At 44.6% G+C, this 13,034-nt stretch overlaps 1 protein-coding gene across 2 annotated transcripts in view; it reads left to right on the top strand.

The window, feature by feature from the left end:
- Positions 1 to 13,034, top strand: part of PEX1 (peroxisomal biogenesis factor 1) — a 628,515-nt gene that overhangs the window by 286,672 nt on the left and 328,809 nt on the right. For both annotated transcript variants that reach the window (XM_078663649.1, XM_078663648.1), the window contains exons 13-14: positions 154 to 308; positions 6,732 to 6,921. In XM_078663649.1, coding sequence (XP_078519775.1) covers positions 154 to 308; positions 6,732 to 6,921 — 345 coding nt within the window. The remainder of the gene's footprint in view (positions 1 to 153; positions 309 to 6,731; positions 6,922 to 13,034) is intronic.

Here is a 13,034-nt window from a genome sequence, read left to right as displayed (position 1 = left end):
AACAAATAAAACAAGAATTATGGACTATTCAAGAAATTATTTTCATTGTTTTTATCACCGATGTGTTTTCTGAATAGTTCAAAAGAATACATATGGCATCTTTTACTTTCTGAGTAACAGCAACGAGTCCCAATCTTGTCTTTTTCCATACAGTTTTAAAAGACCTGGTAAAGGAAGGCACGTCCATGGGCAGTTTGGTGGCAGTCATTGCTACCAGCCAATCAGAGCATTCCCTGCACCCTTCCCTTGTGTCTGCCCAAGGAACGCATCTCTTTCAATGTTTCAAGTGTATCCACCCTCCAGATCAGGTAAACTTAATGTCACTCTATCTTTGTATTTGTATTTATTTATTAACTTTACAATTAATTAAAATCTTTACATTAAAAAAACACTCAACAAAACTAAAATTAGTAAAAAAGAAAAAAATTCAGATTGTGTTTAGGAAATGTACCCCCCCACCCCTACCTACCCCAGCTCGAATAGCCGGCTACCCCCAGCATTCGCTTAAAAACAATCTGCTTATCGAGTCTATATGCCATGCACCAGGCACTTCAGTTGGAGTCCATAAGCGCAATCTTGATTGGGCGGATGAAGAGGGGCCGGCGCCTCAGTGCTTTTTGAGGTCCCGGCTGCCTTCTTCCCTGGATTGTATGTGATCGGTTCCAGGGTTTGATTGTATTCATTGACAGCCTTTACGGCAATCCTAATCTGGTGCGTAAATTTCCCCAGTCTTGCTAGTGTCATCGTAGTTGCTGAGGAGAAGCACAAGGCTGACGCTTCACTGCAAGACTTTATTCTGTTGGTGATACAAATTGGGGGCAGGAGTTGCTGGCATTCGTTGTTGAGGTTGGGACAGCAGCATAGGAGGTGCAACCAGGATTCCTTCCTGTAGGAACAAAGTCTACAATTTGTGGTTTCCCCCCTGCGGGCCCATACAGGGTTAAAATCTGCAATTCCTAATGTGCTTAGTCTCATAAAAAGATTTTTACTTCAGGCTTGTGGTGTGAGGGCCTCGCTTCGGTAGGGTTGTGCTTTGCCTAGCATGTAGGAGTTGTTCAGCAGGTCTAAAAGGGTGCTGGAGCGGAGAGTTTTGTAGTCGAGATCAAAAGATATTTCGCACACTTGTCTGTTTATCGCTTTTTTCCAAGCGTTCAGTGGAATTTCCAGCCACGGGATGCTCTCTTCCTCGATCTTCAGTGTGGTGAAAGCTTTGCCAAGGCTGGTGTGCCAGGCCAAGCGAGGCCCCTCGAAGATGGATCTCAGTTGTTGTCTTAGAGAATTTGCTGGGGCCCTTAAAATCCTTAGATATAGCTTAATAATCTCCCCCTGGCACGTCAGGTCTGGCCTCGCCAAGCCCAGCTCCAATCATACCCTTGAGTTCCTCGCTGACCTCGGAATGAGGAGCACAGATTTGTATGCTCTGGCTTTGGCTGAGTTGAGGAGGGCGTCCTGTGAGCCAGGGAAAGCTAGGTGGCCATCGCTAATAGCTGGCAGCAAGTTCGCTTTTAAAACGGTCAATATTGGTCCGGCCGTAGGGCTTACCAGATGTAGGCTCAGTTGCTTTAGCAGGTGTGTGATCTTTTTGACCTCACATAACTGTTGTTTCAGATGGGCGTTTGCCTTGGCCCGGTCCGTATGCAAAACCCCTAGGTAAATGTATGATGCAGCTGTGTTAATTTGCAGGTTTCCCATTTGCCACTGTGCTTTCTTTTTCAGATGATAGCTCCCGAAGATGACAACTTTGGTCTTCACCTGATTCACTGCCAGGTTATTGTTGTTATTAAAACGGTTCAGTGCATTTACGGCTCTTTAAAGGCCCACCTTCGTGTGATCCACTATGGCTGTATCATCGGCATATTGTAGCACTGGCAGTCTCACGCTTCCTAGTCTTGGTGCTACTAGGCTGGTGCCTTTCAGGGCGTCCCCCAAGTCCGCGGTGTACAAGTTAAAAAGGATGGGGGCCAACACGCATCCTTGTTTCAGTCCATTGTTCATTGTTATTTTGGGGGACACGGTGTCGGCACTTGTTTTGACCCCCGCCCAAGTTTCCTCATATAGCGATCTAATTGCCTTCAAGAGGTTTGGTGGGATGCCCCATTTTTCCAGTTTCCTCCATAGTCTTCTACGTACAACTTTATTGAAGGCCTGCTGTAGTCGATTAAGCAGCAGAAAAGTGTTTTTTTTTCTTCTTTGCTGCCTGGGCTGATAGGTGCGCTAGCACCAGTACATTATCCTTGGTGGATGATCGTGACATGAAGCCTGTCTGGTGGAAGGGGATGATGTTTTTTTCCTCCACCCAAACCTCCAGATCTTTCAATAGGAGGCGGGCATAGGCCTTGGCTTCAAGATCAAGAGGTTTGGTGGGATGCCCCATTTTTCTAGTTTCCACCATAGTCTTGTACGTACAACTTTATTGAAGGTTGTGCTGTAGTCTGTGAAGCAGCTGAAAAGTGTTTTTTTTTCTTCTTTGCTGCCTGGGCTGATAGGTGCGCTAGCGCCAGTACATTATCCTTGGTGGATGACTGACACATGAAGCCTGTCTAGTGGAAGGGGATGATGTTTTTTTCCTCCACCCAAACCTCCAGATCTTTCAATAGGAGGCGGGCATAGGCCTTGGCTTCAAGATCAAGAGGTTTGGTGGGATGCCCCATTTTTCTAGTTTCCACCATAGTCTTGTACGTACAACTTTATTGAAGGTTGTGCTGTAGTCTGTGAAGCAGCTGAAAAGTGTTTTTTTTTTTCTTCTTGGCTGCCTGGGCTGATAGGTGCGCTAGCGCCAGTACATTATCCTTGGTGGATGACTGTGACATGAAGCCTGTCTGGTGGAAGGGGATGATGTTTTTTTCCTCCACCCAAATTTTCAGATCTTTCAATAGGAGGTGGGCATAGGCCTTGGCTTCAAGATCAAGTAGAGCGATAATCCTATAATTTGATGGCTTCAGACGGTCCCCTTTTTTAAAAATAGGGACCAATAAAGAGCCCCTCCAGGAATCAGGGATTTTAGCAGTCGAGAAAGTGTAGTTGTAAAGAGGGGTTAATATTGTTGCCCAAAAGTCAGAAGCCTTTTCGAAGACCGGTGCTGGTAGCCCATTGGGTCCGGGGGCCCCATCGTTCTTCATCTTCTTAAGAGTCTTGATGATAATTTGAGGGTTTATCTGGGCTGGCGGTGTGCCATGCACCTCAGCCCATGGGGGTGGAGCCAGGGCTAGGAGTCGTTACTCCTGGCTTTGCACTGGATTGTTGAGATTGTCCTGCCCCGCGGTTGGTCTCTTCAGGGCTAGCTTTGTGTGAAGGGGCAATTGAATATAATTGCTTCACGTGGGTCAGCCAGTCTTGCTCTGCTACTCTGTTTTCTCTTAGGACTCCCCTACCTCTCAGCTGATTTTTATGTCTCCATAATCCTGCTGGATTCTTCTGCATAAGCAGGGAGAAGACTTTGAGCCATTCCCTCTCTATGTGGGCTTTTTTTGTGTACCCACAGTTTCTTCCTTAGGGCTGCCCTCAGTGATGCGACCGATGGACCCTCCGTTTGTCTGTCTCCTTCTTTCTTTATCATGAGTGCCTTGCGCAGGAGCCGTTTACTTTTGCGTATATCTTTGGTTAAGTAAATGCTTCCACCAGTTGGTTGCACTTTGGACCTGGGGGCTTCTGGTTGGAGTTGACCGATCTTCTCTTGTAGATCTTCTACTGTGTTCTCCCAGTTCGTTATGGGTGGGATCGATGTTGATGAGCTCCCTTCCAGGTTCTGATCCAACCATGTTTGGAGCTTCTTGCCTAACTTATCCGACCATTTGATCCTACTCAGAACTCTGTGTTTTTCGTACCCTATTGACTCTTCAATGACTTGGAGAATGGTGGCTGACGGTACTTCCAGCTGAAACACTGCACTCTGTCTTTAAAAACATTGTTTTACACATTTTGACTATGTAAACGCTTGTAATCTCATGATTTTATACCCTGTCTGCTTTTTAGATGACTGCTCATCTCCTTGAAGTGTCAGCGTTCTAATAAGGTTTTCTTTGCATTTCTTTGAAAGAAGCATTTCCAGCATGCATTAGGCAACACGTGTTTGCTGTATATTATGGACATGTGTCCAGTAAACTCATGGAGACCTAAAGCCATCAGTGCAGGCTTCCAATAAAACAAGACTTTTTTCGATTGTTTTTGTATAGCACACACCACAAGCTATATAGCCCATAGCAGCAAGGAGCATGAGAAGCAGGTTAATCTGTGCTACCTGACTCAGTAGGATTGAGTGTAGAGATGCTTTACCATGTGTGAAAATGAGCAGGTTTCATTAAAAATATATATTTATACGCTCCATCAACAACTTACTGGGTGGCCAATAAAGCAAGTTCATATAAATATAGGACTGCCAGTAGTATCTTACTACGCTGCAAAAAGAACAAGGGATAGTGGTACATTACGGAGAGCTGGGGAGGCAGGTTCATTCCACGTGTGTGTGGCTAATGATCCGAATAGCATGCTGACGTTTCACAGCTTATATCTCAGGTTTATAACACACAAACTGATATGAAACATCTCAGCAGAGCCAGGTGCAGCATGCCAGCAGAGTAGCCGTTCATTATTCTAGGTGCATTTTGCTTTACAGCGTCATAGAAATGTAAACAACATAATCATGCCATCAAATATTTGAAGCACTGCTAACACTTTTTCTCGACAGTAATTACTCAAGTAATCTATTACTGATAAATGGACTAGGACACTAAATACAATTATTCCGAACTATATAACATATTAATAGTGTGCAAATAGTTGGTCTCAAAATGTCTCCTTTGGCACCAGAAGTGTGGTCCTCCCCCAGGTGCCTGCAAAGGACCCCAGCCAAGCCAGTGCTTTGGTGGATTTCAATATTTTTTGAGCAGCTGCATCACCAAGGATCCTGGGTTTGGCCAGTAAAGGATGGATAGAGTTACCAGTTGATGTAGTTTCCAATTCAAGGGGTGAGTTCTGCGCTGATGCAGATTTTGTTTCTTGAAACAAGTGCCTAGGGTACAGAGGTTTTAGATTTTTCTAGAGTGGTGGTTGAAAGGAATGTAGAAAGGCGATTGATTAGGGGGGTCTCTAGATCTGCACAAATTCGAATTTTCTTATAGAAGATGCAATCCCTGTCCAAGTGTTTTTTGTTGTATGACTCGATGAGTAGATCCTGTAATCGGAGGCATAGCTTAATGTAAGGTTGCTCACAGTCTTCTAATAGCCATCTTTCCACGATGATGCATTCTTATGGATATCATATCACATTGATGAAGCGACAGGAGATGGAGGGTGTGACTAATGATTAGAGTGAAGGAATGAGTGTGCTTGGTGTGACAAGTACAATGAGAGGTGAAGGTACTAAGGTGGCCTTATCTGAGTCTTCCAAGAAGAGACTTTGGGGAGATTTGACATGGTTGGGACTGTGGACTGGAATCTGGAAGAGGGTAAATGTGTGAAACAGCTTCTTGCTCTCCCTTGTGCAACTATGATACAGGCCGTGAGAGTAGAATGTCAATTTACAGCATGGAATTTCCGGGGATTGCAAGCCTCATTGAATTTCTGGCAGAGAATGAGTAAAGAAGGGCCCCCCAAAATATCAAAACTCTGTAAAAAAAGAACTAGATGAAAGTAAACTGAATTGGGCAGCCAAAGCTAGACATAATTTAGACAATCTATGTGTCAAACTTTCCCTAGAACCTGATCAATGAAAATCAGGGCACCAGATATCCGAGCAGGCGTTTCGGGCGATTATTAACACTGAAGCCCGAGAAGAACTAGGCTATTTGGAAAGCAAATCGTCCACCCAGTTCTTGATAATAGAGTGGCCTAACGATCATGTTTTCCCCTGTATAGAGGCCATGCCCAACCTGAAGCTCAGAAATGCACTATTGAAATTTAGAGTTGGACTGAACCCATGTAACGGTGATCGGAAGATAAAATCTGCAATGATGAACGAACAGGGTCTGTGTACATGTGGACTACAAGTAAAATGCAGTGGCCTACATATCCTGCTAGATTGTTTGTGGTTTTTAGAAGAACTAAAAGAATTTTTTAAACCTATTTTTATGATTTATAAAACTGAAAGCAGGGAACAAGCACTTGGTCTATTGATAAAAATGAGATTTTTAAATGTGACGAATGCAATAGGAAGATTTTTAATCGCAGTACAGGAGTCGCTGAATAAATTGGTAATATAATTCGAAGTGGGTAGGAAAATGATGTTAACCAAGACTTGAGAATATCCCCTTTTGAACCCTGGAAGCCCGCATGTATGTAGAAAGGCATATGTATATGTTATCCTTTCCTTATTGGGTGATGATTTAAGAACTCTCCTATAGAGTGGCTCAACTCCTATGGTATTTTCGATTAGGATTTTATTGAGTTTTATGGGCTTGTTGTTAGTATACTTGACTTTTAATTGTATGTTGTGCTGTGATATTTTGATATTTTGTATGGCTAATTGCCAAATAAAAATATATATGAACGAACGACATGGTTGGGTGTTGAAAAGAAGTCTAGATTGTGGGGTAAACCAAAGGAGACATGATCATAAGAGAAAGTTTTTCATTTTGTTATACTCAACAATATAACGAGCTGAAAGTTATCCGTAATTAACCCTTTCATTATGTTCAGCCAACAGTCAAAAGCAAGAGGTTTCCGAGTAGCTGAATGCTACCCAATTCTAAATATTCACCTCTGACGTGAATTTCTTTTACACCTCTGTTGTCCAGGAGCAAAGATTTGACATTCTGCGTTCTGTGATCCAAAACAAGCTGAACACGAACATAAACCGATTCCCAGACCTTGATCTGCATTTCCTTGCAAGGGAAACTGAAGGTTTTGTGGCCAGAGACTTTACAATGCTGGTGGATCGAGCTATACACGCATGTGTTTGTAACAGGAGAATATGCAAAAGAGAAGGTAAGTTATAGTTTTTTAGAATGTTTTTTCAAATGATGTACAGTTTCGGTGTTAAAGGGTTAGTCTAATAAGAGATTCGCTCGAACTTTTGTACAGTTGCGCTTCATTCAAACCCTGAGTCTATACATTTCTATTTATTTATGTCCCAAGCAAGTAATATGTACCGTAAAATGCAGAAAAGATTTTCTCCGGGTTACAGGCGTGCTGGTTCTCCTGCACTTCTATTCCTGCCTCAGTGCCACAAAACACCCCGCGTGACACTGCCCACCACAAACAGTGGCTGGAGGGCTTGTGTCCTGTTTCTCGTACCTACTTTTGGTCTGAGCGTACACATGCCTAAATGATGTCACTGTAGTGGTTTTCAGGAGATTTCTGCCAACTTTATAGTTGTATTTCTCCAACTTGAAATTTTAAAAACTCCTGGAGAAGTCAGGTGGGGAGAAACAAAAGAAAATGACACTTCAGGCACCACTCCAATTCAGCTGTTGAATCCTGAATGAGAGGAAGACAGATCAGACTATTCGGTTCAAGAAGGTGCTTCTCCCTGTATATAGGTTTGTGCAATAGCCCATAAGTAGAGGCCCGAAAAGCAAAGCTAGTTTTTCTTCTTTCTCGCTTGGTTTGTTCTAACATTGTTGCATTGTTCAGCGTAGTATTAAGTAAGATCACTAAGTAGTATGTGTGCTGTTTAATACTCGCAACGTGCGTGTCCAGTTTAACAAAACTGCTGGAAAAAGAAGCATATAAAGTTGCATTTTTTCTGAAATAATTTCAGTGATGCGCTATCCCAAATTCTGACGTTTCTGTATCTGAAACGAAATCCGATCTCAGTACTTACATAAACCCTTCCCCTGATATGGTTACATTGTGTCAGTAATTTACATGAAATGTGTGAGGTTCCACAGTGTACCCAGAAGTTTTGTTTGGCAAAGTTCCAACATTCGAGGTTTTTACTACAGTTTTTCTGCTTGGCTTCACTCATATCTGCTGAGTTTCACTTTTGAAAGGCCATGGACCCGGATAACTATCTTAGTGAAACTCTTAATCACCCTCATGCTCGGGCCAACTGTCTTGGTCAAACTTGAAATCCACCCATATTTTGAGATGATTTGAGGTTCAGCCTGAGATATCAATAGGGACGGGCAGGGTACATTTATATGTATTAAGTCCTGCAGATGTGGGTTATGTTATGTTATGTTACTTTATTTCTTTTATAGCGCACGGCAACTCCAGAGGAGCATCCCGGCGCTTTGGCAAAGAAAGGAACAGCATGAAAAGCAACCACACAACAGAAAAAGAGATAAAAAGGACTAATTCCTAAAAAGCCATGTCTTCAAGTCCTTTCTAAAAGCAAGAAGACAGGGGGCCGATCTCAGGGACAGTGGTAATTCATTCCAAGCCTTGGGAGTCAGATAGCGGAAAGATCGACCTCCCAAGCGTACACGACGGATTGCAGGGACAGTCAGCAAAGACAGACCCGATGACCTGAGAGTCCTGCTAGGCACATACCGAGAAAAACGTTTCCCAAGGTATTTGGGGCCAATACCATGTAGGGCCTTAAAGGCCACCGTCAGGCATTTAAAAAGGACTCACTTGGAGATAGGCAGCCAATGAAGGGTGTTCAATAAGGCAGTGGCACCAGCTCTCCTCGGGAGTCCAAAAATGGCGCGGGCTGCCGAATTTTGGACCACTTGCAAACGGGTCACAAGGTATTTCGGTAGACCCAAAAAAAGAGCGTTTGCGTAGTCCAAACGCGCCCGATTAGTGCCTGAACAACTGTCTTCCTGTGGTTGAGTGATAGTAGAGGAAGAAATTTCCTCAGCATCCGTAAGATGCCGAAGCATTTCCCCACAGTGGACGAGATGTAAGGTCCAAAGGATAGGTCACAGTCTACTATCACTCCCAAATTCTTGGCCTGGACAGCGACCTTGTCAGGAGGAAACATATCCTGCGGCCACCAGGATTTCCAGTCTTGTTCCGGTGCGCAACCGAAAAAGAGCAGCTCTGACTTGTCAGAGTTGCATTTTAAACCATGACCTCTGAACCACTCAAACACCGCACCTAGGCAATCCCTGATCTGTGTGCCATCAAACGACCCACCCCTGTCACATGTGAACAGGAGTTGGGTGTCATCGGCATAGGACACGATCTGGGCGCCAAAGGATTCCGCGACTTCCGCCAGAGGGGCCATAAAGATGTTAAACAGCATAGGGCTGAGAATGGAACCCTGCGGGACTCCCACCTCTAGCGGAGCCATATCAGTGGAAAAAGGAGGCGCCCAGATCGTCTGTCGGCGGTCGGCCAGAAATGATTTTAGCCAGTTCCACACCGTTCCACGCAGGCCACACTCCCAGAGTCTTACAAGGAGGGCATCATGAGGAACGGTGTCGAAAGCCGCCGACAGGTCAAGCATGACCAACACGGCCTTTCCCCCCAGATCGAGTACTTCCCTGATGGCATCAGTGACCTCCAGCAGAGCCGACTCCGTGCTAAAATTTGCACGGAAGCCGGACTGCGAAGTGTGCAACAGGTCGTTTCCTTCGATGAAGCTGGGTAAGCGGATGTAGAGCAGTTAAGTATTTTACTTTAGTTTTTTTCTAAAGTGCTTTGTATTTGAAGTCCTACGTAGGGAAGTGGAGGCAGGGAAGGCCAGCCTCCCACAGGGCGGTACTGTTTATTTGTCTTTTTGATGCCCTGCATGCGACGCTGACTCTCCATAAGGTAGTCGGTGGCACTTGAAGAAACTACTTTATGTATGGGTGTGCTCCTGGCTCACTGACGTATGCTGTAGGCAGCATACCGCATAGGTGAATAATACAGTAACAGACCAATGGATAAAGAGAGCTGGGTGGAAGCCCTTATAATTAAGTATATTATACATCCAACTATAGTAAAATCAAATCGAATTGGCTAAAGCCAGACCTAAAAAGAGTAAATGTTCTACAGACTTTATGCATTCCTCATGGTTAATGGAGAAGCTGTGGATACACTGTTTATGATGCGCATTGAATACACTGTTTATGATGCACATGTTAAAGGGACCACTACTATAGAGACACAGTCACAAGTACGTGTGCAACTTAAACTCTAATATGTGCAGTAACACTTGTTACCATGCACACTGCATTAATGAGTCTTGCGCTCATTAATCTTTGCCCTCATTTACCCAGGTAAATTACAGCAGGTTGGACCAACTGAAATTTACTGGAACAAAATATCTCGTAAACTGATGTTTGCAGATTTTATTGCTCAAGAAAAATTCCACATATAACATTACATTTTTCTTGAGCAAAGTCAGAATAGTTACTTTCAGTATTAAGTAAATACCTTACTGCTGTAGTGTAATTTTCTGGGTGTAGTAAATGCCTCAGTCGATTTATGATCACAGGTAATTGGAGGGGGAGCGGGGTCATAGTATCATATAGTAGATTGTCATTGAAAAGCAGTTCTCCCACTGCCCCCAAGAACCACCTCCTCTCAAGACCCACCTCTTCCAAAGGTTTTAAAGGAATAACCCACATTTCTAGAAAAATTATCATTCTACACATTTACTGTCTGAATGTGAAGCGGATCCGAGTTTAAATACGTATTACTCTCGTTTTGAAGTGTAAGCCCTCAAATATTGGCAAGAAAAGTCATTTTGTGTTTACTCAGTCTTACTACAGAAGATGCTTTTGTGACCTTCCATGTGTACCGCTTCCCTGAGTGCTCAACTGTACTGTTGTCTGTTGTCTGGAACCCTAATGCAGATTTTTTATGTCATAGGTAAACACGGATCATATGTGTGTGCGCCATGACTTAGGCCTGTGTTCGGATTGTGGTCTATTTGGATCGGGGGGTTCTCAAAGCGCTACCCTCATAGTGGTGGAAGGTTACCACTTTCACTAAGATTCAAGCAGCATGAACACGGTGGTGGTCAGTAGTAATGAACAGGCCCTTTTTAGGTCAAGCTTGGGCAGCGCGCATGTACTGTCTGCAAGACCTGGTGTATTCACTAAAGAACTTATTTTCAGCCTTCTGCTTATCATTGGTTCAGTGAAGTGTCGCTCTTCTTTGCTGCCTCATAACTGGTTTAGGCAGCGACACATCACTTCTTTTTTTTGCAGAGGAGCACCTGCCAAGTACGGTTTCATTACGCTTTAATTGCATATCTGTTTGGAGGAACTCTTTTTTTTTAATTACTTTGCTTCATGCTCGTGTCGGTGTGTCTTCAGCTTTGGCGACCGCCTGTGATGCCCGCTCCACCCCCTCCCCCCACCCCAACGCCACCCGCGCATCGCTCCTTCTTTGTTGATTTGTTTTTTTCTATAGCAGCACTGTTTTGTATACTTAGTACGGGGAGTTTGTTTTTAGGTTCTTTAAAGGTCGTACATGTGCTTCCATCTTTATAAACATCAGCTGCGGTCTAGTTTCATTTAACATAAGGCTGTTTACTCGTTTCCTGTATCTGGACCTTTGCAGCCTCTGGTTTGTTTTGTTCTCCACTTATGCCTCACTCTTGCCCACCAGTCCCTTTTCCTCTTCTACTTCTCTCCATTATCTCGTCCTTCTTGTCTCTCTCACTCTATCTCCCTTCAGAACATTTTCTTTTCTTTGTTTTGCTCTTTGTCTCTTACCATCCACTTTTCTTTCATAATATTTTGTTTTACTCCACAGGCTTACCTCCACACACTCACTCCGGTCTTAAAGCTCTCTCAGATGTCTCACTTCCTACTCCAGGACGTCTCTCTTCGTTCTCACGCAGCCTCCATTCCTAAACTCTGGTTCTCCTCTTTCACCACAGTGCCCTCACTTCAAACCCCTCTTCCTCTGCTCGCTCCTATCTCCCACACTCTATCCTTCTCAAGCTTGGAGTGTCTGAAAGGATGGCAGAATTAAAGGGTGGTGGAGGGCAGGTCCATTATTGACAATAGGGATGAAGAACTCTTTGGAGGGTGAAGTTGAGTGTAAGGACAGTACGTCCCTCTAGTTGAGGGTAAATTGAGAGGAGCGATCTTAGCCCTCCTTTCATCCTCCTGCCTCTCTCTGACCAGCTGTCCCTCCTTTTCATTCCATCCACTGCCCTCACAATCCTCACCTCAGATCAATACCCCTATCTTTTCACTCTCACTTCACCCGGCCTCACACACCTGTCACCCCATAATCCTAGTCCCTCTCTGTACATTGCCTGCCCCTCACATCTCCCCTCAGTGCAGTCTCTCGTTTCCTCTTGACCCTCTCGCCCACCATTGTGCAGTCTCTGCCTGTTATTTGTCTTACACACCTCTCTCTCTCTCTCTCCCCCCACAGCTCTAGTCTCTCGCCCTCTTATCTCCCCTGTTAGAAATGGGGGTCTCTAGTTGGCAATGATTTGCACGTTTGTCCAAATAGGGGTCCTTCCTTCTATTCAGGATAAGGGGGCTACACTCCTAAAATAACACCTGCTCACCTCCTTGGTAGCTTGGCACGAGTAGTCAAGCTTATTTCAGAGACGGTGTGTAAAGCGGTTGCACATAACCAACAGTAACACAGTGAAAACACTATAAAAGGACACCACGCCAGTTTTAGAAAAATAACCAATATTTATCTGTGCAAACAAGACCAAAACGATAAAAGACCAACATACAGTAATCAAAAATAGGCACTTTGCAAGTATGATTTTAACCCCTTCGCTGCGGGGGATATTCCCCCGCTGTGCTGGGGGGGCGCACAGCGCTCACATGCTCATGACGAGCTGAGCTCGTCATGAGGCACGGCGCTCCTGTGCTCATGACGAGCTCAGCTCGTCACGGCCACACCCGTTCCCGTGGAACGCTCAGCACAGCAGGGGAATTATCCCCGCATGCGAGCGTTCCACAGCTCATGACGAGCTGAGCTCGTCATGAGCACCGGAGCGCCATGGCTCATGACGAGCTCAGCTCGTCATGAGCATTCAAGGGGTTAAAATGCAGTTCCTTGAAGTCGGTAGCTTATTCCGCTGCTATTGTGGTGCTGAAAACCACTAAAACCAACAGTTTCGTCTGACCGCGTCGGTGAGGACCAGTTTTAGTGTCAGCAGACTCGTAAACAGTACCTTTGGTTTCGGCCGACTGCGTCGGTGTGGGCTGGTCACGGCAACCATCGCTGTTGCGGTG

The sequence above is a fragment of the Lissotriton helveticus genome, chromosome 10, assembly GCF_964261635.1.
Source record: "Lissotriton helveticus chromosome 10, aLisHel1.1, whole genome shotgun sequence".
Classification (NCBI taxonomy): Eukaryota; Metazoa; Chordata; class Amphibia; order Caudata; family Salamandridae; genus Lissotriton; species Lissotriton helveticus.
Note: the sequence above shows the minus strand (reverse complement) of the source record. Positions and strands in the feature narration are given on the sequence as shown.